This window comes from Cibotium barometz, chromosome 27 (assembly GCF_041138505.1).
Source record: "Cibotium barometz isolate CiBa-2024 chromosome 27, ASM4113850v1, whole genome shotgun sequence".
NCBI classification, from domain to species: Eukaryota; Viridiplantae; Streptophyta; class Polypodiopsida; order Cyatheales; family Cibotiaceae; genus Cibotium; species Cibotium barometz.
Genome location: NC_141072.1, coordinates 32,873,363 through 32,898,759, shown reverse-complemented (window position 1 = coordinate 32,898,759; position 25,397 = coordinate 32,873,363). Strand labels below are relative to the sequence as shown.

General features: G+C 45.5%; 1 protein-coding gene across 2 annotated transcripts; it reads right to left on the bottom strand.

The window, feature by feature from the left end:
• Window positions 1-779: 779 nt before the first annotated feature.
• On the bottom strand, window positions 780-25,131 carry LOC147623302 (ubinuclein-1-like). 2 transcript variants are annotated; one of them, XM_086821413.1, is made up of 13 exons: window positions 24,399-25,131; window positions 23,900-23,980; window positions 23,700-23,786; window positions 23,539-23,615; window positions 3,289-3,865; window positions 3,087-3,186; window positions 2,898-2,998; window positions 2,728-2,811; window positions 2,306-2,431; window positions 2,104-2,232; window positions 1,960-2,007; window positions 1,750-1,851; window positions 780-1,653 (listed from the first exon to the last, which is right to left on the bottom strand). In XM_086821413.1, exons 1-13 carry the CDS (start codon window positions 24,639-24,641, stop codon window positions 1,189-1,191), a joined length of 2,220 nt encoding a protein of 739 aa, XP_086677539.1. In that variant the 5' UTR covers window positions 24,642-25,131; the 3' UTR covers window positions 780-1,188. The 2 variants fall into 2 exon arrangements, with proteins under 2 accessions (XP_086677539.1, XP_086677540.1); XM_086821414.1 differs by having other exon boundaries at window positions 1,478-1,646.
• Window positions 25,132-25,397: the final 266 nt, after the last annotated feature.

Genomic DNA, 25,397 nt, shown 5'->3' with positions numbered 1-25,397 from the left:
CTATAACTCATGCATGCTCTCTACATCCACTCCCCAAGGGGAGTCATTCGTCTGTCTATTGAGAATTTCTCGGATCTTAAGTTGCTGGATGGTGGCCCTTGGATGTTTGCTGCCGTGTAGATTGAGTGCTCTATCCTAGAAGTCAAGTGGCTCTGATACCGCCTGTATATGCAGCCTAATCTGTCTGTTAAGGTCCTCTAGCTCCAGGACTCTTTATGGTCGTCACTTGGTCGTTTCCTTCTGTGGCACAGGAAAGATGCTATCGATAGGAGGTTGAAAAGTATGAATGGCCTCTCAGACTATGCCGAGGTGGTTCCATCAGGTAGAGACCTAGGCAATGCTAGTCTTGGAAGTCAATGACCGATAACATGAATATAAGCTGCTACCTATGGTATGATCACCGTACGGTGGGCATCAACTACAACCTCACATAGACACTCTATGTCCGCCTGAAGTGGTAAGGCCTCCCCATCCCTCCAAAAGGATCTCACAAATCTAGAGCTGTAGCATGGAGATGGTCACCTAGGGCTCGTAGGATGGGGACGTCAGCTGTGCTGCAGCTAATGTCAACCCCAGACAGGTGAGATGCCAATGGTGTCGAGCATAATGGCTTGTAACCAAAGGTCACAAGTTCGCTGGTTTCTAATGCAATTTCCTTCCTGCATTTGACTTTGTTTACCTGGGCAAACCAGCTATAAACAACAAGAGGAGGGGGAAGGGTGGGGGGGAGGGGAAGAAGCCAAACACAAATTGACAACTTACCCATATGGGGAACCAGATAGCAAAATAAACGAGTATATTCCAGATACTCCAAAATAATTATCGATGGCACATCTCATTGATTATTGTTTACGAAGCAAGTCACGAGAAACCACAGCTAAAGTAAACTCCAAATACCCACTCATGTACATTAGGGGATAGGACACAACAAATGGGTTTGCACACCAGTGCCCCACTTGAGAGGCTGGGAGGGCAGTGAGATTCTTTGAATACCTAAACTTTCCGAGCATATGCACAAGCACTTTGGCTCGCCAAGAGAATTAAAAGCTCGACGCAAATGGTACAAGTGCCTGAGAATGGAAGCCTTCAATTTGCAAAGACCCCCTGCAGATAAAACTAGAGAAACAAAAGCAAACCAAGACGAATAAACCTCAGGAAATGACGCTTAGCTTCACAACCACTGAACTATTACTCATTTGAGGGACGCCTCGCCCCCATTGAGTAGTGTGTACCCATGTTCAACAGAGGAGTTTCAGCTGGTGGCATCGGAGCCACAGCGGAGCACACAAAGGCATCTTGTGCTGAGAAGCTCTTGTTCAACAATACTAATGCCATTTCTGCTGCTGCCACGCCACCTTTATCCACCTCCCTCTTTATCTTTTTCTTCAAGGGCAGGCTTGCATCAGTGGTTTTGCTCTTTCTCTCAACACTGCCAGGTTTGCTGGCGTATTTCTTCTTCTCTTCCATAGCCAGTTTCACTTCATGTCCGTGACTAAGGTGGACTTCATGTTCGAAAGTACTACTAATTTTGTCAAATGAAGACTGGTCATTGCTGCCGGGTGTAATCAACTGCAGAATGGTCTCCCCGTCCCCACCCAAATCCTCCATTTTTGGCTTCACCACTGGCCGCCGTCTCTTTTTTGCATCTGCGCTCTACATGAATTGTGCAAAATAATAATTTAAAATCCACTGGCATCTCAATGCAATGGGACAAAAAAAGAAATCCCAATTGAGAACCACATATCTTACATTGCTAGCTTTACTGTGCTGTTTTTTCCGTTCCTTAGCCCTATGCACAGCAAGCTTAATGCCGATGTTGTCCATCCATCCATCTGGCCAAAGCTCCGCAAGCTGAGAAAAGGGACATTATATCAAACAGTTCCATACAGACCAGAAATAGGCCAAAGAAAAGTCGGGCTTTGCCACCCATTGCATCAATTTTGACACTTAAAAATGTACCTCTGCATAAAGCTTCCTCAAATGTGGACCTTTATTCTCATCCATCCCCTGTTGACAGTTGCAAACATATTTGAGAACACCGGATTATCCAATGAAAGGAAATGTTCAAAAACCATGGGAGCAAACTACAGCCGATCTCACAACCTCAATGTATTGCTCATATAAATCACAGATTTTATCTTCAGTTGCATGATCCCACTGATACCGTCCTTCTCCACTTGCTTTCTCAGGGGAGGCACCCAGCAGTTGGAAATCGTCAGGCAGGCGGGCATCCTGAAGTCATGAAAGTAGGTGTATCAGTACATGTTGACTGACCAGAATTATTTCACAAACCCATGAACATGACCTGCGCTTGAAGCTTATGAACCCTGGATTTGATCATTTCCGTAACCTCCTTCTTGATGCCTTGCAAGCGGCCTTCCTTCTCTTGCATGGCAGACAAACCCATTTCTATCATTGCTTTCAAATTCCTCTGCAAAGTTATCATATGGCCAAGTCATTAGCTTTGCTACTTGAAAACACAGAAAGTGTGTAGCAATTTGGTAAGTGCAGTACGTTGTCATTTTTAGACATAGTACGTTACATACACACAGTACATACACACATGGGTGCACTTGCACATGCACACACACAGGCGCACACGACATAGGGTGAAAAAAACAAGCTGGAGGGGGGGGGGGGGGGCAGAGGGGTGGTGGTGGGTGGGGGTGTTGAGGTAGCTGGTCAACCAGCCAAGGCTCAATTCTGCCTAGTCCATAATGGCCACACCTTCAACGTCTTCACTCTCATCACATGGCCCAGAATCCCCATGAGGCGCTCGATCAACTCATCCGTGATTCTACCTTGTTTGGCCTGTAGCAATGACCACATTCCATAAGCAACTAGAGATGCCAACAACACTTTTCCCCGTATGTCTAGAACATTGATATTAGTCGTACCGCTAATCTAGCAACTTTTGCCAACTTCTGTTTTATATCTCGAGGAAGACGATTCCTCTTGCCTTGCTCAGGTTCCCGAACAATAAGTGAAGGTGGACACACTGCAACCACCATCTAAAACATAAAAAATCTGTTCAAAATGATTATGCAGGAGGGGAAAAAAAGAAGACGAGATCAAAATTAACTCACATTCAGCCACTCCCTTTTCCAAGTCCAGAAACGCTCTCTCTAAAACAGTCCCTTTGGCACGCCCCGGACTAACTTCTTTACCAGCAAGGGGAGGCGGCTTCTGCAGCTCAGCAGTCCAAAATACTAAAAAAAAGCTGCCAACTAAGGCTAAGCTATTACATAGTTACTGAAAAATTTAAATCCCCTATATTTTTACCCCTACCTTTGCACCCACTAGTGTCTCCTTTAGATCCTCTTTTGCAGCTTTCTGTACAGCTTTTGCTTTGGATCCATTTGTTGTCGAGGTCTCTCTCTGCTCCACGGGGACAGTGGCATCCCTCTCCAAAGGTTCATTTACATCAAACAATCCTGTGGCTTGCTCTCTTGCATTTACACTGAATATATGATCCACCATCAGCCTGTCTACAGCAACACCTTCTAATAACTCTTTGCCATCTATCTTATCTCTGACTATGTCCTGCAAACACCCAGATACAACCATGCTGTTTGCCCCAGCATTGATAAGCTCACTCTCAACCACCGTTGCAGTTGTACCTATTCCCATCTCCCGAACAGACAAAGGGTCCTGAACCTCTTTCCTCTCCATTTGAATTGAAGTGTTCACATCAAAGGAAGTGGGTAAGCCAGCTGATGGAGGGACCTTTCTGGCAGCAGCCTTCAATCTAACTCCAGACTTTAACTTCTTGGACTCGTCTTCATTGGATTCTGTGCTTGTCTTCTTGATATCCTTCCTTTTCCTCTTCTTGGGACCAGCTACAGTAGAAGGAGATGGTTCAGTTCTGCCAGCAAAGTCAGGGAAAAGAAATGTTGAGATTCTCTCTCTCTCTCTCTCTCTCTCTCTCTCTCTCTCTCTCATTGCACTCACATGTTGATGTATCTATATCTTGTATTCACATGTTATCAAGGCATAGATGGATAATTTTCTTTTAAGTTTTCCATTATTCAGTATTCTCATAGATTCACTGTACTACTTTTGGTCTCATAGACCCATTGCGTTTTTTGAAGTTGTTAATATTACTCTCTCTCTCTCTCTCTCTCTCTCTCTCTCTGTGACCATTTCAGCTCTACAGAGAGCCAATTGGAACTGATATGGCACCCTTATGGTCCGATCCAGGAGGATTTTCCAAGACCTTTACTGGGCGGGACATCATCTTCAACGCAGACACATCGGAGCCCCAAGAAAGCTTTGCCACAGGTTCATAGTTGCCAAACGTTTCTAAAACGGCGAGTTTTAAACGGGTTTTAATTTTTTTTTAATGTTTTTTAAAAATGAGGAAGTTTTTAAAAAACGTTTTTTATTCATCAATTTTTTGATATAATTTTGGCTTGGATATAAGATTTTTTATAGGTCTTTTAAGCCTAGAGGCTAGGAAGAAGAGTAAAATCCTGCAATAAAGAGTGAAGTTTCAACACAATTCGTAGCCTATTATGAAAACGCTGCATATTGAGGAGCAAAAGTTCCTTTTTTTTAAATGACATTAAAAAAACGCGTTCCAAATTTGGGGACGTTTTGAAACGTACACGTTTTTTATTTTTTCAAAAAAACATGTTTTATTTTAACTATGCACAGGTTGCAAGGTATGTATGGGAGTCGGTATACAGGGGGAGTTCAGGACGTGTGGAGGAGTGTCATGTGCAAGACATGTGCTGGCTAATCCAAGGGATAGTCCTGAAGAGGCAACAAAGATGAAGAACTAGTTTAGAACCACATTTTGGACTTGATTCAGGAGCTCTGCAAAACAGCATGGGCAAGGAAGAGATGATGGAATGGACCATGAAGGGTTGTCAGCTAGCAATGATGGAGAGGATCTAGTGTCGGCTACAACTAATATGTTTTATGGGTCCAGGGATCTGGCCAACAAAGTCATAGATATAGGTATAGATTAGGTTTACACCTTTTCAAGAAGGCAGCCAAGGGCTGCAAGATTGTATACCTTTTTGTACCATATGAATATATTGAATACTCAGCTATATCTCTCTTCTCTCTCTCTCTCTATGCGTTTTGCATCAGCATGTTCCAAGATGGTGTTTAGGGCTGAAAGAAGACTCCCAGCGCTTCCACATGTGAAATTGGTATCAGAGCTTCAACCTGATCCTGAGATATTGTTGCAACTAATGTTCCACCCACACTTACTACATCACGCATGGATGAAACCATTGCCCGTGTCTTGATCATTGGTGGTGTGGGGACCAGGCAACATTGTTTTAGCATCAAGCTCAGCAAGGCTAAACACTGATTTAGTCCCAGATGAAGGTGCGCATATCCAACGTACAGGAGAGTGCATAGGTACGAGGCCCAAGGAAAGAAACACAAGCCATGGAAGAATTCCCAAGAGGTTGGTTAGTGGTGTTCCACAAAACCTAAGGGAATGGCAATCATGTGAGTCGGGTGCCACTTAGGGCAAACTAGGAAAGGCTTTTAGGCAACGGTTCCAAAGGAGGATGATCCTCCAAGGGATGATGACAGTCATCCAAGAACACAGATTGGAATTCCGTCATCACTTCATCTACTCTTCCCTATTTGTGTTGGCGAACTACACCCTTGTGTCGGGAGCTCTATGGGAGGCACTGACAAACGATCTCTGATTGAGGAGCTTTCTTCGTGGGAGTAAAGCTATAGGGCAACTATATTGTCCTATCAGACTGTCGACGAAAATGCGTTTTGGGCGCGTTGGACCTCCGTTTTTTGGAAAGCATGCGATTTCAAGCATTACGGGCAAGTCATTGATTCTATGTGCGCAGAACTCTGTTTTAAGAACTGCGGGAAGATAGATTGGTTGTGCCGACATTGTGCGTGCTGCAAGGAGGTCAAACAGTTGCCATTGGGTGTATGTATGCATGTTGAGATCACTGGTTGTTTAGCAAAGGGGGATGTCATGTGCAAGACATGCACTATCTAATCCCAAGGATAGTCCTAAAGAGGCAACAAGATAAAGAACCAGTTTAGAACCAGATTTTGGACTTGATTCAAGAGCTCTGCAACAACATGGGCAAGGAAGAGATGGTGGAATGGACCGCTTTCGGCCAGCAATGATGGAGAGAAATATGGTGTCGCAGCTAATATGTTTTATGGGCCTAGGGATATGGTTGACAGCAAATCGGCCAGTCCACTGAATCTTCCAAAGCCTATTTAAGGCTTTTGCATAGTTCATTGTGATTCATTCAGTCCAGCATTGGGCTGAGTCATAGATTAGGTTTACACCTTTTCAAGAAGGCAGCCAAGGGCTGCAAGATTGTATACCTTTTTGTACCATATGAATATACTAAATAGTCAGCTTTCTCTCTCTCTTCTCTCTCTTCTCTATGCGTTTTGCATCAGCATGTTCCAAGATGGTGTTTAGGGCTGAAAGAAGACTCCCAGAGCTTCCGCATGCGAAAAGGAGTCTGGGGGGTTTGTAGCCCCCTTCAGAGCACATCTCCGCACCATACTTATAGTTATCCAGAAGGATGATGTAACCAATAGGCACCTAGACTAGAAGAGAAACACTTCAAATACAAACAGAGAATAACAACATAAAGCCACAAAATATGAATATAGACAGCACACTGAGTCGGAATGGTGGGGCCCCCCTACTTCTTTATTACGAAGAAGCTTTTACAAAGAATCCAAGGTAAGGGTGCAATCAGCAGCACCACCACTTCTTCACAAAGCACACACGTGACTGACAAAGCCCTCTTCATAAAAGCCAAGCCAAATCAATCTCACAAATCAGCCCAAACAGTATCCAAATCTGTCCCAAAACAGCCCTCCTCTTCACAGCCTGTTCCGTGAGAGAGAACCCATAGGACACTGTCTAAGACCTATTCACAGGCGACCAGAAAAGGGAAAACAACACATTGTTGTTGGCCTGCGCGTACTATCCGTTCGAGAGCAACCAACAAATAGCAAAGCTGAATATTGCAATCAGCCTGTACAAAGCCGGAAGATAAAGAGAGAGATGGCTGTTGTACGGCCAATCCCTTGAGAGGGGTGCTGTTGTACGGCCAGCACCTCTGTAGCACCCAATCGAACAAGAGAGAGAGAGGTCGGCCAGTTATGAAGGCATCCCTTGAGAGGGGTGCTGTTGTACGGCCAGCACCTCTGTAGCACCCAATCGAACAAGAGAGAGAGAGAGAGAGAGAGAGAGGTCGGCCAGTTATGAAGGCATCCCGCAAAAAAGGAAACACAGCTGTACAACCATCTGTTGTCGGCCAGTCTGAGGGCAACCAGCAGAAGCAAAACGCAGCCCTGCTGCCGGCTTGTATATCTTCAGCGCATCTCCCACAAGCGAACAGCCCACATGCCCTCTAAGGATTCACCTCATCCCCTCTTTAGACAGAGTCGGCCAGCCTAAAAACACCTGGAAAGTCATTTTTAGCTTCCTCTAACTTGATGCCCAAATTTTGTACGCCAAATTTGGCCCTCAACCATAGGCGCCCTGTTGTGTGCATGAATCCATGCCCAAACAATAAGATGTCGAGCCAAACTTTAATGATATCTGAACACATTGACTCATAAACCTTATAAGTCACATAAATGATTAAAATCCCGTGATACTCATGCTTTGTGACCATCTTTTAGGCCTATCCATGCCAGTGAATCCTTCAGCTTAACCCCTTCTATGGAAAATCCTCGTTCTCACCTTGGTTCCGTTTGTGTGTGGGCTTTCCCCAAAACACTGATCAAAGCTGGTAAAGGGACCAAATGGTGACATCCCCTCCACCTTACAAGCAATTGTCCACAACTCTATAAGTCTAGTACCACCACCATACTCGTCAGTGTAGCAGATCCCCTACCAATCTATAGTATCCAACCACAGCCATACCAAAGAATACTTCCACCACAAGTTTGTGTAGCCAACAAGCACCATTCATACATGATATTGGGAAATGTCCAAGCTGCTGACATCCTGTCCAGCTTCGTAAAAGTTGTCCACAACTTTAAGCTTGATAAAGCTGTATCTTGCAACAACAAACAAACTTTTGCCAACGCTTCAAGAGTCCACAACTCTGCAAAAGTAAACGCAAAAATCTAGACACACGCACAAGAGCCAACTGTGTCCCAAACATCCATAAACCCATAAGTAGCTATGAGTACCTGCAAAAAGAAAATAGATAGAATAAATAGCCACAAAACATCTTGCCATGCCATCGGACTGCATAAAGGCACCACCCCTATGATCCATACGAATGCCCAAGCCTAACATGCTCCACATGTCTATCTCTTCACAGGTATCTCCGCCCTGTACAAGAGTACAACTGCTTCACCAAGGAAACTATCCTCCCATGAAGCCAAACATGCTCACCATGGTTTCCCCTTCCAAGAGACTTTGCTCACTACGGCTACCACCCTTCCATGAGTTCATGTAAGACTCACCAGGGCTACCACCCTTCCATAAGTTCATGCAACACTCACCTGTCCATTGGCATAGAAGTCCCCTGCCAACGAGACGTCATGTCCACTCTTACCACATGCTCTTCGTGTCAGTACTCCGAACATACATTTTAAAGGAGAGATGGTTCACTCTAGCACGTGCACTCCGTGTTGGTACCCTGACCTGGAGGAGAGGTGGGCTCAAGTTCACTCTACGACATGCACTCCGTGGTGGTATCCTGATCACAAACCTGGAAGGAGAGGTGGACTCAAGTGTATAACATAAGATAAAAAATGAGTCACATGCATAGAGATCCTGGTGCTCCATAAAAAATTCTGCTACACAATTTGAAAGGCCAAATAAAGGGAGACAAAACATACTCCATCCCAATAAAGGGTGCCATAGAGCTATATATAAAGTCCAAAAATCTCTTAGCCAATGATAACTATATAGATGTGCCAAACCATCATATATGTATAAATCCTCGAGCAAAGATATGCCATAAGTTTAGTCCATAGTCCTTGGACATATCCATATGAAAAACCATATAAGCCACGCTTTTCAACCATTAGCAGTATTTACCTGAAACAGTTCAAGGCAAACAACACAAAATTCTCCTTGTACAGACATACAAGGATTAAGTGTCTAAAAACACTTACAATAAATCGCAACAGCTTTTCAAAACTCGAAGTATCCTTAGCTTTTCTTTGCCAAGTTCGTCATGAGGGCAAAAGAAATATCTCCTCACCATATCCATAAGATATCCTGAGATATATCTCCATGTAGCTTGCCTGTAAGCTTGATTTATAATCCACAATAATCCATAAGGAAAGAGTGCTAAACATGGGCACATAAAGCCAACTCTGTACTTCGAGGATAAATTATGTGAATCCATAAATGCTTAGTCCAAGTTGTCTACTGCTCATGCTCTTGGTGCATGACTGCTTCAATAAAGCTGTTCTATCCATAAGATAGATGTATGAGAAAAGTATAACAATATCCGGGTCCTTCCAAGATCTTTGCTCCTCTCCAATCACTCAAAGAAGCTCAGCTCTGATACCACTATAACCGATAGGCACCCAGACTAGAAGAGAAACACTTCAAATACAAACAAAGAATAACCACAAAAAGCCACAGAATATGAATAAAGACAACACACTGAGCCAGAACGGCTGGCCCCCCTAGGTATTCTTTATTACGAAGAAGCTTTAACAAAGAATCCAAGGTGAGGGTGCAATCAGCACCACATTTTCCACCACGTGTCCTGGGTAGCTTTCTTCACAAAGCGCACACATGACTCTGACAAAGCCCTCCTCGTAAAAGCGAAGCCAAATCAATCTCACAAATCAGCCCAAACAGTCTCCAAACCTGTCCCAAAGCAGCCCCTCTCTTCACAACCTGTTCCGTGCGAGAGAACCAAGAGGACACTGTCTATGACCTGTTCACAAGCGACTAGAAAAGGGAAAACAACACACTATTGTTGGCGTGCCTCTGTACTACCAGTTCGAGAGCAGCCAACAAATAGCAAAGCTGAATACTGCAATCAGCACTGGAAGATAAGAGAGAGAGATGGCTGTTGTACGGCCAATCCCTTCCGAGGGGTGCTGTTGTACGGCCAGCACCTCTGTAGCACCCAATCGAACGAGAGAGAGAGAGAGAGAGAGAGAGAGAGAGAGAGAACCTGCTCTCGGCCAGTTATGAAGGCATCCAACCAAAAAGGAAACACACAGCTATACGACCAGCTATTGTCAACCAGTCTGAGGGCGACCAGCAGAAGCAAAACACAGCACTGCTGCTAGCCTATATCTCTTCAGCACCTCTCCCACAAGTGAACAGCCCCACATTCCCTCTTACAATTCAGCTCATCTCCTCTTTATATGGAGTCAACCAGCCTAAAAATACCTGGAAAGTCACTTTTAGCTTCCTCTAACTTGATGCCCAAGTTTTGTACGCCAAATTTGGCCCTCAATCATAGGCGCCCTCTTTTGTCCATGAATCCATGCCCAAACAATAAGATGTCCAGCCAAACTTTAATGATATCTGAACACATTGACTCGTAAACCTTGTAAGTCACATAAATGATTAAAATCCCATGATACTCATCTGAGGGCAAAAGGACGAAAGGACAATGTGCGAGAGATCACAGCACATCAACACAGCATGAAATGGATAAATGAGTGTATGTATAATGCTGAATGTAATGCAATACAAGAGGCCCTCTAATGTGAGGTGACTCTTCGTAGTAGACCATCGAAGAAGCAAAGACAAGATCGGAGTTGAAGCATGGTCGGTGATGAAGGCTCGAGTCGAGGACAGCTGTGTCTATAGTGGGCAGCGGAAATGTAGTGGTGCAGGCTCTGGTGTGGTACCTTAGGGGTGCAGGGCTGGACAACTGCTAGAGGATTGCAGAGGAGCAAAACACAGAAGGTATCCAGATACAATATGTCTCAGATGCAAAAGAAAACAGATGTGTGGAGCAGAGAGGGCTGTTGTCCCGAGCTGTAGTAGCTAAGAGCGGAGAGGCCGCGATCCCGAGCAAATGGCGGGTTACTATCCCAAGGTAGGTAGTAGCAGAGAATGGGATGTTGTCTCGAGGTGTGATGATGAGCAGAAAGGGCTGTTGTCCTGAGGAAGGAGCCGACGACAGCAACTGCAGATGAGAACGATGAAGATCTAGGCTACTGTAGGGGTAGGCCGACAGCAGCAGTTATGTTTATGATGTGGTTAGTTTTCCATATTCATGAGATGTTGCTTATATATGTGGAAGGGTTGCTGGTCGGCCAGAAGCACAACATCAAAAAATCCAGGGCTGGTTGTCACACAACTCATGCTTTGTGACCATCTTTCAGGCCTATCCATGCTAGTGAATCCTTCAGCTTAACCCCTTCTTGATGTTTATGATGTGGTTAGTTTTCCATATTTATGAGATGTTGCTTATATATGTGGAAGGGCTATTGGTCGGCCCAGAGAAGGGTTGTCGGCCAGAAGCACAAGACCAAAAATTCCAATAAAATACCCTTTTAGGACTGGTTGTCACACAACTCATGCTTTGTGACCATCTTTCAGGCCTATCCATGCTAGTGAATCCTTCAGCTCAACCCCTTCTTCTGTGGAAAATCCCCGTTCTCACCTTGGTTCCGTTCTGCGTGTGGGCTTTCCCCAAAACACTGCTCAAAGCTTGTAACAGGACCAAATGGTGACAAATGAGGAGGCCCGATATATGTGGATGCATCTATGCTTGCCAGGAGATCGGGTGGTACACACAACGGTATGCTATTTTCCACCGGATACATCTCGCTATGCCCAGAGTTCTCTAATGGATGGGCGTCACCATACTTGACACTATATACTGATATTACAGAGTTTTCCAGGTCGGGGACCTTGGGGACTTCGATGAGCACAGTTTGGGAGCGATCAGGTCAGGGTCTCCGACTTTGAGAGGGATCCCATCATTTTGCATGACTTGAATCCTAGGGACATGGGTATTCAAAGGATATCACAAGACTCCGTTAATATTGCCTTCTTTGGTAGGTCTTTCTTAGAGATGGGCACCACACATGGGCTCATCATATATTACAGCATAAGCAATTGGCCCACCTCAGGAGGTCTCTCATGCTTTCCCCATAAAGGGGGCTCTAGTACAGTTGACTATTTGCATGAATGCAGATCACACTTGGCCTTTCCATATCTCTTGCATCTTTCCCACACTTGGTCTTTCGACATCTCTTGCATCTTTCCCAAACAGCCGCCTCACATACCCACTTCCACCATGACCTAGATAATGATTATCAATGTCATCTCGAGCCCCAACTCTCCACGATTGATCTTTCTACTTTACTATCCACCATCACAGCCCAGCACACCACCTTTTTGCATGATACAACCCACCTCCACACTGTTAGCACATTCATCCCCAGTTTTCGCCCATATCTGGTGTCCCTTTTGGTCCCTTTTCATTGCCCTTGATTGTCGGCTGGCCACCCCTTTTATTATATATTTTTCTGGATTTTTCCCAGCCTGGATGTATTTTCCGCAGTCGGCCAGCTACATCATGTCCAGTCGGCCAGTTTATGATGTCCAGTCGGCCAGCCCCTCTTACCTATAAAAAGGTGGGCTGGCCTCTCACTTTTCCATCTTGCCTAGTCTTTCTTTTGCTCCCTCACTTATGAGACACTTTTTGTCTCTTGCTTGGGACTGTATCACTTCAGTATATTCAGCATAGTTGCTCCATCTCTCTCTCTCTCTTGCACTCTTTGCTCAGCACACTCTAGTGCTTATTTGCTTCCGCTCTATGCACTCATTCATGGTATCAGAGCTCCCGGTTCAGCGATTCCCTCTGCTGCCCCAGATTGTGTCCTATCTACAGCCCCTTCAGCTCTGCGTTTTTCTCAGATTTGCAGCCCTCTGGATGCTGCGTTTTCTGGACAGTTGCTGCTGATTGCTTTCCTTTCACTTTGGCTTCATCACTTACAGCCTGAAAGTATTTTCTCATCAGCGTTTTCTTCCTTCTTGGAGTTTGGAACTAGGCGGCCTGTTTTTTCAGGACTGCAGCCCCTCTTTGGCTGCGTTTTCCTCTCCAATGGACATTCCCTTTTGCAGAGGGGGTCTTGTGGTGGTTCTGGCTTTGGTGGCAACCTTGGTACCTGTGGTGGATACTCCTTCCAAGATTGTGCATATTTTTGAGATTGAGCCCAAGCTTTTGTGATGGCTCCCCCAACTACACTTCATATGTTCTCTGAGTCTACAAAGTTGGATGGTTCCAACTACACTTTGTGGAAGGTGAAGGTGAAATCAGTTGCGTGGCATGGATCTCTGGGATTGGCTTGTTACACCTGCCAATGCCACCCCTCCCACCCTTGCTTCCGGTGGTGTGACTCACGCATAGATTGATATTTGGCAGGCGAATGATCGTCGTGTTTTCTCTTTTCTGATGTTGAATTGTCAAGATTCTGTTCTCTCTCATGTGCATACAATAGATGTTGCACATGAAGTTTGGAAGGCATTTGCAGATCTCTCCGAGATTAAGTCTCCGGGTCAGATTTTGGCGTTGGAAAAGCAGCTTATGAACTTGTCAGTTTCTGCCTTTCCATCTTTATTTGCTTTCATCTCGAAGATGAAAGATCTCCGAGACGAGCTTGCTGTTTGTGGCAAGGATATCTCTATAGAGGATATGGCTATTCGGCTTCTCTCCAAGCTTCCAGAGAGGTTTGATGCTTATTTTCAGTCTCTTGTTTCTTCTCCTCGTCCTGTTCCAGTTACTTGGGAGGAAGTTCTCCCCTCCATTATGCAGATTGAGTCTCGCTTTGAGGAGCGGAATGGCACCTCTGGTGGTTCTAATGGAGCTTTGGCTGCACGAGATAAAGGGAAGAATCAACAGAAGAAAGGGAAAGGGGGTTCTGATTAGAACTCCAAGGATAACGACAAGGATAAAGACAAAAGAAAATCTTCTAAAAACAAGGACATTGAGTATCATTATTGTGGCAAGAAGGGTCATAAATCGCCCCAATGTCACAAGAATAAGCGGGATGAAGAAGCAAAGAACTCTTCCTCTACAGCCGTGTCTTAGACCAAGAAGGATGATGGTATTCTTCTATTAGCAGGTACTCGTCATGTACTTGCTCTTGTGACTTCTCAGTCGCGGTCGTGGATTGTGGATAGCGGTGCTACTGCTCACATGACACCCCATCGAGATTGGTTCGAGGACTTCACTGCCAGGACAGGGGAGATCACTTTGGGTGATTCTTCTTCCGTGCCAGTGCATGGACATGGCACCATCCCCATCTTCCGCTCCTCCGAGGACAAGAGGTACTTTTCTGACATTCTGTACATTCCAGATTTGGCATTTAACCTTTTGTCAGTGAGTGCTCTTACAGCTCAGGGTGCAGAGGTGATCTTCTCTCGTTATGAGATCACCATTCGTGATAAGGAGACTGGTAGCATCTTGTCTCAGGAAGTCCAAGATAGTGGTCTGTACAAGTTGACCACTTTGCTTTCTTCTGGTTCTTCTTCTGCTCTTTGGCATGCTCAGTTTGGCCATTTGAGCTATCAGCTTCTACAGCGAGCTTCGAAGGATTGGTTGATTGAGGGTTTACTGACCATCAAGGCTCCATCTACTGTTTGTTCCTCTTGATTACAAGGAAAGCAACACCAAGCCGCCTTTCCGAAGGAGGCGACACACAGATCTTCAACATCACTTGCTCTTGTTCATGCAGACTTATGTGGTCCTATGAGTACCGCATCTTTGAGTAAGGCGGTGTACATGCTAGTGATGGTGGATGACTTCTCCAGATATACTTGGGTCTTCTTTCTGAAGTCCAAGGATGAGGCTTTTCAACACTTTTGTGATTGGAGAGTTGAGGTGGAAAAAGAGACCGGTTTCTCGGTCAAGGCTCTCAGGACCGACAGAGGGGGTGAGTTTACATCCCAGGAGTTTCAGCAATATTGCAGGACCCATGGCATTCGGAGACAACTTACTACAGCATATACTCCATCACAGAATGGAGTTGCAAAGAGGAAGAATAGGAACATTATGGAGATGGCCCGTGCTATGCTTGAGCATTCTTCATTACCTTGACGTTTCTGGGTTGAGGCGGCTTCCACTGCTGTCTACATTCAGAACAGGTCTCCTACTGCTGCTCTTCCAAATAAAACTCCATATGAGGCTTTCCATGGTGAGAAGCCCTCTGTTGTTCATTTCCGTGTTTTTGGCTGTTCGGCGTATGTACATGTGCCTAAGGAGCATCGCTCCAAGTTGGACTCAAAGTCTCGGCGCATGACTTTTCTCGGATAGAGCACTGTGTCCAAGGCATATCGTCTTTATGATCAACAGGTCAGCGAAGTTGTTGTGAGCCGTGATGTGGTGTTCAACGAGTCTCCTACATCTTCAGAGGGGGGTGGTGAGCTTCTTCTTCCTCCGCCTCCTCCTCCTCCCTCTGCTTCTGTTACACCTCCAGCTGTGGATTCTTAGTCGGATGATGATGACTCTACCCCTCCAGCGAGTTCGAGCAGATCTATGCCTGGATGGTACTTTCAGACACCTCGTGATTCTGGGTTACGTGAGCTTCCTTTTACTCCTCCGCCTGGTTCTCTCAGGCGATCTTCCAGAGTTTCAGGGAACCAAATTCATGAGGGCAACATGTTTGTTAACTATGCTCTTATGTCCTCTATCATTCATGGTCCTTCTGTTCCCTCTTCTGTGGTGGACGAGGCTCTTTCACATGAGCCTTGGCGTCGTGCTATGTTACGACCCTGTGTCTTTCTCTTGATAGTTTGCAAGTGTGCACAGGGACATGGTGGACAATGTGAATGGCACCAGTTTGGGGGCCAAATGATTAAAGTCCCTTCTCATAGCCCATGGGGACAAAGGTTAGAGGTGACAAAAGGTTTAAAACCTTTAAAAACAAAAGAACACCCCTTTTTGAAAGGAATCGTGGCCCATATGCTATTATTGGGGCCTATGCTCTTTTTCGGGGAGTGGGTTGCATCTGCACGCAAGAGTGTGCTTTTTCGAGAGGAGGAGGCTAGCGACCTGGACACTCACATTTGCTCTTTCTCTTTGGGCGACTAGCGGGCTGCAGGAAGCGCAGGTTGGACTGCCTCTATCTCTCTCATGCAAACAGCGGGCCAGCACACGTGGGCGTTTTGCTTTTTAGCGACTGGGGCTTGCAAGCACAAGGTGGGACTGCTCTCTCTCTCCCACGCGTGGAAAGCAGCACAGTGCTGGACTGTGCGCCCACTCTGGCTGGCTAGGAATCAGGCAGCATATACATGTGCTTTAGCTCTCTTAGAAAAGGGGGCTGGACAGCAGGTTGGAAGGTTGGCAGGCTGGTCGGGCTGCAGCTACACGCCTCTGGGACTGGTGGAAAAACAGTCAGGCTACAGCACAGCTGATATCTCTCTCTATCTCTCTCTCCCAAGGGAAGGAGCGGGCTGAAGGAGGCGCACAGCCAGGACTGTTTTGAGACTGGTTATGGGATGTTTTGGTTGGCTGCAAGTGCAAGTCACTTGGATGTGTTTCCTGGCATAGAAGTGATGCAAGCTCACATGGGTGCATGTTCATAGACCAGATTGCTTTCTGCCTGGTTGAAAGGAACACAGGGACCTACAGTTGTGGGCATACCTATGTTTCCAGATGTTTCATGAGGAAATAGGTCACTGGATGTATGCCGTTGTTGGCACTGTCTTTGAATGGTGCTATGTATGGTTGTGGAAAAAGGACAAAGGTTTCAAGAAGAAACAGGCCTAAGGGTTTCATGTGGAAACAGGTCGTAGGTTTCTCGAGGAAACATGTTTTTGGTTTCTCCACGAGATAGGTCACATGCAGGCAATGGGTACAGGATTGACACATGTTTTGTACAGCCTTGCTGCTGATTGGACAGGGGTTCGGGAATCCATGACTGAGATGGATAGTACCCTTGGAAGGCAGAGAGGGTTTGTCCAGGTGTGTGGACTGTATAGCATGCTGTGCTGTGATGCGAGTTCTCTTTTGGAAAATAGTTTGGAGTCTTTGTTGTGATACAGGAGCACTGGATGTGTTAGGGTGTGATGTTGTTCATAGGGTGAGAGCCTATGGATGGTTGTAGAAAGCTTCTGTATGCAAGACTCAATATGAAAGAGTCTTTTGATGTGAACGATAGCTAGAATTGTTTGTGGATGCCAAGTGAACAAGAAGCCATGATGCAGGATCTTTGCAGGCTTCAGGAGTTCTACCGGGACGGCTGAGTTTCCAGCCTTATTGTAATCAAAGCTCTTACAATCAATTAAAGAAATACCGCAAGGGGCGCCACTACGTTTTGGGGCCAATTGGTGTTCGTGTACTGTTTGCAAGAGCACTCTAGCTCCCCCTGTTTGTTTTCCTTTTCTTGGTCCTCAAAGGTGTTGAAGTGTTTTGTGTGCAAGTTTGTTTTTGCACCGCCCTTTGGTTTCGTCTGAAGACCAAGGCCGGTTTACATGCTATGCAGGCAAAGCTAGATGCTATTGAACGGAATGGCACTTGGAATTTGGTGCCTAGGCCATTGCAAGGTAAGGTGATTGGTGTGCGCTGGATCTTCAAATCGAAGTTTCGAGCTGATGGCAGCTTGGACAAGCACAAGGCGAGGTTGGTAGCCAAGGGTTATGCTCAACGCCCTGGAGTCGACTTCGATGAGACCTTCGCTCCGACGGCCTGGATGACTACCATTCGCACCGTTCTTGCTCTTGCAGGACATCATAGATGGCCTGTATTCCAGATGGACGTCAAGTCAGCTTTCCTGAATGGAGAGCTTACACAAAAGGTTATGTTGATCAGCCGCCGTCGAGATTTGTTGTTCCAAGCAAACAGGATCAGGTGTACCAACTGAAGAAAGCTTTATATGGTTTGAAGCAAGCTCCGCGGGCTTGGTACCAGCGGATTGATGAGTTCTTTCAGAAGCAAGGTTGTTAGAGGTGTCAGAGGCGTTTGGTACGAGGTGGGTATGGTACGTGCCTTCAAAGACTCGTATTTTTTAGAGACGTTAGAGGCGTGTTAGAGGCGCCTGTTTATAGTGAAAGTTGAGAGAGAGAGAGAGAGAGAGAGAGAGAGAGAGAGAGAGAGACTAGAGTGTATGTATGAGCCTTGGGGGAGGGAGAGAGAGGGTGTGTATGAGAGGGAGAGAGAGTGTGTGTGTGAAAGAAAGCTGTATTAAACGTCTGCAAAAGGCCAAAATGACCTATGAGACCAAAATAGTCCATCATCATCATCTGGATACATCATCAAGATTCAAGGGTACAAAGTAAAATGAAATGAACCGGTAGTATGAGAGAGCTCCAAAAGTGGGTATTAAAAACATCATCATCCTCGTGTGTTTGAACTTTGAACTTTGGGTCTCGAGAAAGGCTTAAGGGAGGAAGGGAGAGAATGAGCGAGAGAGAGAGTGTGTGTGAGAGGGGCTGCCTTGGGCCCTTTTTGCCCCCGTCTAAAGACTCAAACCAGCAAAAAAAAAAAAAAGAGTAAAGTTGACGCCTCGATCAGGCAGTCGTACGCCTCAAACGCTTATAACCATTAGAGGCGCGCGCCTCATAACAACTATGTTCAGAAGCTCGGCCTGTGCCATTCTCATGCAGATTCGAACCTTTATATCCTCCTTGAGAGGGGGTTGATTGTTATCATTGTGGTCTATGTCGATGACCTCATCTTTACAGGTTCTTATTCTATGAGGATCCGTTCAGTCATGGATGCTTTGGAGACAGAGTTTGAGATGACGGATCTTGGCCTTCTACATTATTTTCTTGGCTTTGAGATTTGGCATACCCCGAAGGGCATTTTCTTCTCTCAACAGAAGTACACATGGGAGATTCTTGACAGATTTCAGATGACTGGATGCAAACCAATATCTTCTCCTATGGATACTAGTGAGAAGCTTTCTCTTCTTGATGCTTTTCCAGGGACAATATCGGGTTCTCGTCGGTTGTTTGGTCTAGTTGACCTACTCCCAATTGGACGTATGTTTCGCAGTCAGCTTATTGAGTTCTTTCTCATCCAAACCCCGTCAGCAACATTGGCGGTGTGCTCTCAGAGTTCTTTGGTACTTGCGTGGCATTCTGGACTTTGGCATCTTCTATGGCCAAGGATGCACTCTTCTTGGATGGTCTGATTCAGATTGGGCTTGAGATCCATATACTCGGCGTTCGACCACTGGTTGTGTTTTTTCACTTGGGTCTGGAGCCATTTCATGATGCAGTAAAAAGTAGCCTACTATGGCGCTTTCCTCTACAGAGGCAGAGTATCGTGTGGTTTGTTATGCTGCATGTGAGGCGATTTGGTTGCGGAGATTATTGGAGGAGCTTGGCTGTCCTCCTACCAGATATACTCTTCTTTGGTGTGACAATCAAAGTTGCATCGCCATTGCCAAGAACCCTATGTTTCATGCTCGTACGAAACACATTGAGATACAGTATCACTATGTTCGTGAACGGGTTCTTACTGGAAATTTGCATTTGGAGTATTGTCCTTCAGCGGAGAATGCTACAGATTTGTTCACCAAGCCGGTTTCTCAGGCTTCCTTGGCTCCTCATCTTTGGCTCCTCGGAGTATGTTCAGCATCTAGTACTGAGAGGGGGTGTTAGCACATTCATCCCCAGTTTTTGCCCATATCTGGTGTCCCTTTTGGTCCCTTTTCATGGCCCTTGATTGTGGGCTGGCCACCCCTTTTATTATATATTTTTCTAGGATTTTTCCCAGCCTGGATGTATTTTCCTCAATCGGCCAGCTACATCATGTCCAGTCGGCCAACCCCTCTTACCTATAAATAGGTGGGATGGCCTTTCACTTTTCCATCTTGCCTAGTCTTTCTTTTGCTCCCTCACTTATGAGACACTTTCTATCTCTTGCATGGGACTATATCACTTCAGTATATTCAGCATAGTTGCTCCATCTCTCTCTCTCTCTCTCTCTCTTGCACTCTCTGCTCAGCACACTCTAGTGCTTAGTTGCTTCCGCTCTGTGCACTCATTCACACACCACTCTACCACCAATCCTCCTTGTGGATCCTTGCCTCAACATAGTTGGTATGATGACGAGCGCGAGACCAGATGCCTACACATCTTACGCCATAATGCAAGGGCTTGATTCTTCACAGAAAACACCAGCAACAAGTACAAGACTTGTTCTTCTTCACCTCGAGGCTTCGATAATACCCTTCTCTTGTGGTTTCATGCCAGAAAGGGGCACAAAAAGTTCGGCGGCAGTTTGGCAACAATAGAGAGCTCCCAAGCATAGCATGTAGAGAAATGGCTGGAATCGCTGGTTGTACAGCTCTAATGCTGCCATAACAGCTTTGGGCTGCCTGAAGGGCTGAAAACAGGTCGTATAGCAGTAGCTATGCCAGGAGAGGGGCTGAAATCAGGTTGTACAGCTATTGGGGTGCCAGAAGGGGGCTGAAAACAGGGCACCTAGCTGAAAGGAGTGCCAGGAGGGGGCTGAAGTAGGGTGCCCAGCTCTAGGCATCAGGTAGACGTGAGGAAAAATGGAATGAGACAGCTTCTCTTCGCTCTCGTAGGTGATCTTTTATAGACTTAGATGGGGTAGGTAGCTTTACATGCTAGTGGATGAGATTACATGCAAAAAGGTGAGGTTGCATGAGCTTGCATTCCTTGTATAGTTGCATGGGCTTGCATGAACTTGCATGGTTGCATGGGCTTACATGTGGCATGCATGCAGGTAGGTAGGCTTGCATGTGACATGCATGCATGTAGGTAACTTTGCATGTAGCGTGCATGCATGTAGATAACTTTGCATGTAGCATGTAGGTGGGCTTGCATGTGGCATGCATGCATGTAAGTAGCTTTGCATGTGGCATGCATGCATATAGATAACTTTGCATGTAGCATGCATGCATGTAGGTGGGATTGCATGTGACATGATGCATGTAAGTAGCTTTTCATGTGGATAACTTTGCATGTAGGTGGGCTTGCATGTGACATGTATGGGAGAATGGATAGCCCCTCCTCCTCTAGTCTCCACAAGTTCTTCTGACGGCTCATATGCTTCATAGAAGAGGGCAACCAGCCCCATGAAGAGCCCCACACTTCAACTATGGCATTTGGCTCTCCAAGATCCCTCAAATGCCCATAGCCGCTTTCACATGCACCTTTGTGGCCAGGGTCTCCAAGATGCAATTGGCAATCACTCAGGTGGCCATGTTCACATGCTTCTTCATGGCGAGGGTCTTCAACTAAGATGCAACTAGCACTCTCTATGGAAGCATGGCCATGACATGCCATGGCTGCATGCAGTGTCATACACCCATGTCCATGCATGTAAAAAGATTAGTGACAATCCCAAAAAATTAGGAGGTAGTTATATCTCCCCCGGCTTCTAAATAGATCAAGATATTCTTTTAGGTCTTGCTCTTCCATCCACCTAGAATCCATAGGAGAAAAGTTCTTGTACTTAACCAAGTACTTATGGATCAGTTTTCCTCCTCTGATTTTGCACTCTTGGTGAAAAAGAGAATATGTTATGGTTGAAGCACCTCCTACAATTCATGCACTTCCGGTGGATCTTCTGTAACTGGTTCAGAGGGTGGTGTTCCAACATAGGGCTTTAATAAATTGATATGGAAAGCATTGTGCATCTTTCAATGGTTGGGTAAAGCAAACCAAAAAGCCACATCATTAATCTTTTGAGTAACTTGAAATGGACCATAATACCTATTAGCAAGCTTGATAGCCTTGCCTTCTTGCCCTGGTCTCTTGAGGAGACGTGCCTTTTCAAATTTAAGGAGGACCCAATCCCTCTCAGAGGCAACTCATATTGGAATCATTGTATTTTGTTCCATATTAAGTTTGGAAGCTGTATTTGGAAAGTCCAGCAATTCTTAGTGGGGAAGTCCTCAAAGCTTGTAATAAAGTACTCCCCTTGGATAGTCAAGCGTATCTCAAGAGGAGGGTGAGTGTCTGTCCATTCCAGTCCAGTGCTGTGTTAATTATTTCATTGTGGTGTATTGTGCGTGGTTGTTTTAAGTCATAATGGTATAAGTGGTTCCTAGATCCACACTCTTAAACCCAAGCACATTTCACTTCACCTCCAGGTCCATGCATGGGATTGATTGAATATAATATCTACCCTGGCAAGGCATTAGTATCAGTCTTCCCTAATTCACATGATTGCATCTCCATCACTGTGTGCAGGCTGTTATCTGTCCAATGAGAAATAGGCTGCAACGTGCGTTTCAATTCTCTGGTCTCCAAATGAAACCATCAAGGGTTTATACAGGATGAACGAATGTGCAAAGAAATGTAAAGGAATGGAAGCTTATTTTGCTAAGGTTTTGTGGTGGCAAATGAGAATTCTGAACACCAACCAAAATGCCAACCTTGAAGGAGAGTGAACTTCTCAACCAAAGGACATTACAAAAGGAGGTTAGGTGCAAGTATTTTGCCCTTCTCATTTATGGGGATTGTTGCACAATCCGTGAGACTTCAGCACCACTTATGTATTTGAGAACGATTTTATTTTTCCTAGTGTATTCCATAGGACAGACCAACCTTCTCAGCCTAGCATGGAGATGGTTTTGGAGATCCATTTGAGCAGTTGCCCTAGTGGATGGCATACTTCAATGAACTTTAGAGTCAAGGTTAGCTATCGTAGGAGTCCTCAACAGGGTAAAGTTCTCAACCACAGATGCTTCATCATGAAGTGCTTGAACAAGTACTATGTTACTAAGTGCCTTTGCAGGTCTGCATGAGGAGGCAAGAATGGAGTGTGTGTTTTGGGAAGTAGAGTTAAAGCTTCAGTGGAGAGCTAAAGGCATTCAATTTATTTCAAGTCATGAGAAATCAACTCATTTGTTGTGTGCTTGTCAGGAGGCTGAGGACAACTGCAGAAAATGCAGCACACCTGTCACTAGCCACTATGGAAACTAGGCAGCTTTAAGGCGATGCAGGACCAGCAGAACCTTTTTACGCACCTCGATCCCCCCTGGGCTTTCAAGGTTTTTGTCCAGAGGTGCATAGCAAGACCAGTGGGCAGCCTTTTCACACATCTCAATCCCCAGGGGTTTCTTGTCCAGAGGCGAGGATGGGGTAACTGGACACTACAGGGCCCAGGATTACCAAGAACCAATGCTCAATGCATTTTTATGAAACCCACGGGAACAGTCTTACGACAAGGAGAAGCAGCAACAGGCAGGGATAGAGGGCAAAGCAAATGGCAATGAGCCAGGGACTGAAAGCCAGAGAAACAGTCCATCAGCACAAGGACCGCCTGACATTGGGTAGGCAAAAAAGGTTTATGAAGAGCAAACCCATCTTCAACCACCTGCTATCTCGGCCGATCAATGGGTCTGATAAGTCGCGGTTCGACAAGCCAAAGTCCCGGTCTCACAAGCTGAAGTCCCTTTTATTCGGACTTCGAAACAGCTCAAACCACCAATGCCCTGTGCAAGTGCACAAGGTCGGATGGACCAGTGTGGCATCCCCACATATGTAGAAAGAAGGTATAAAATGTGCTCCAGCCTCCTATGGCTGAGGTATACCATAACACAAACTGCCTAGATACGATTCGTATGAATTTCCTCAGAAAGCAACAAGACTAGCATTACGTCAGCAAAGAAAAACCAGGAATATATATATAAACTTACTCTTGTTCTAGCTTTCCCCTATTCACAAAGAAACCCTTGTGCTTCAGCTTCGCATCCTCCACTGAAAAGTAGTCATCCTGCCATACGTCCAAGAAATCTACACAATCAAAAAGAGCCAGGCAACCACATCGCTATTGCTCATGAAACTGAAAAAATGATACCAGTTCTGCGTCATCTATGAAAGAATCTCGTGTGTCGTACTTGTCATCGTCCAAATAATCGCTCAGCTCATTGTCACTGTTACCTCCCTGAAGCAGCCAGCACGTAAGCCACCATAGCCAGTACATAAGCCAGCATGAGTATGCTAGCCATAACCAGCACATATGAGCAGGCTCTCACATGATATCATTGTGACACTGACCTGGTATAGCCTCTCGATCCTTTCTATTACAGAGTTGAAGCGGTTGGGAGGAGGCGGAAGAGGGTCTTTCTCTTTTACAACCTGGAGCAGCATCACAACCATCAGTATATCAAGAGAGCCACAGAAAAAGCAAATGCCCTTATCTAAGGCTGGATATATATAAGGGACCGTCCATTAGGGTCCCAAAAGGAGAGAAGGGGGGGATCATATCGTTTTATCAAATAGCCCAACCCCATCACTTCCCGTTCAAGCCTAATAACCAAAGTTCCTCATGACTAGGCTAGTCACATGCGATCATATCAATGTCACATATAATCCCCCATATGTGATTAGCATGTAATATTTTATTAGGATATACAAGGACACATATAGAGTCATGTGGTCAATGGCATTTCGCATTCAATTTTCTGTCTAACCTTAAATATATACAGAAGGACCCATGTGACCGATATTCAATTTGCTGTAAAACCCTGAAAACATGATAACGAAGGGCTCTTACCTCAGGAGCAATGCGAGCTTCAAGGGCAGGGTGGGCGCCAGCAGGAGCTTCAGAGGAAAGGGAGGCGGCCCGTGCTGTCTTCTGAGAGTCCTTCAGAAGCTTTTTCCATGAGATAAAGGTTGTCTCTCCGGGTTTTAACTCCACATAGAAACGCTCCCTTGAAGGCATGGCTATGGCTGCTGCTGATGCCTGGTGGAAAGAGGGCAGGCCTGCACCCCCTCCTGCTTTATTACTGTCGAGCATCTTTCCTTGCTTATGTTGATGTGGGCATTCTTGAGTAAAACCCTTCTTCTTAAGACAACCCAAAGGTCCCCTTTAAGATCTTGCCGTCAAGAATGTAGCTGAAAAAGCACTCGGAAAAAGCCGGCATACCGGATTGGGCGAAGGCAAACCCCATCGGCTGGGGCCGAAAGGCTGCATTTCTCGCAGAGATTGAGAGGAAAACCGCCGGAAAAGCAGACAAATAATGCAATCCGGAGGTTGGATGGTGGAGTCTGGACCATCAGAAAAGCAAATTGGACACTGGCAAAAGAGCAAAGAAAGCAAAATCTACATCGCCCAGATGAAGGGAGGGAGAGAAAAGCGACGATTCTCAAGTGGGCCTTGTTCTGTTTCTCTGTTTTCGCGAGAGTGAGAGAGATCCTACGAATACCAATAACGATACGAATACGAATATGAACGCAAATACGATCTCGACATTACCTGCAAATACGGTATTTTTCTGACCCTTAGTATTCGTAAACGTATAGGTGCCGCTTCTTTGCTGCACAACTTGTCCACGTGCGCAAGGTTTGCCACGTCATCCCGACTCCAAGAAAACCTGCTGAGGCCTTTTGAGTTTCTAAAACCAGCTTTTTACAATTACCCCATTGTCGATTGTTTTTAGTAATATATGAATACTATATAGGGAATATATTAATAAACGGCTATGGAGCTGGATATATATATTTTATATCATATTAGTACTTATAAATTATATCCGTACATGTAATATCTTAT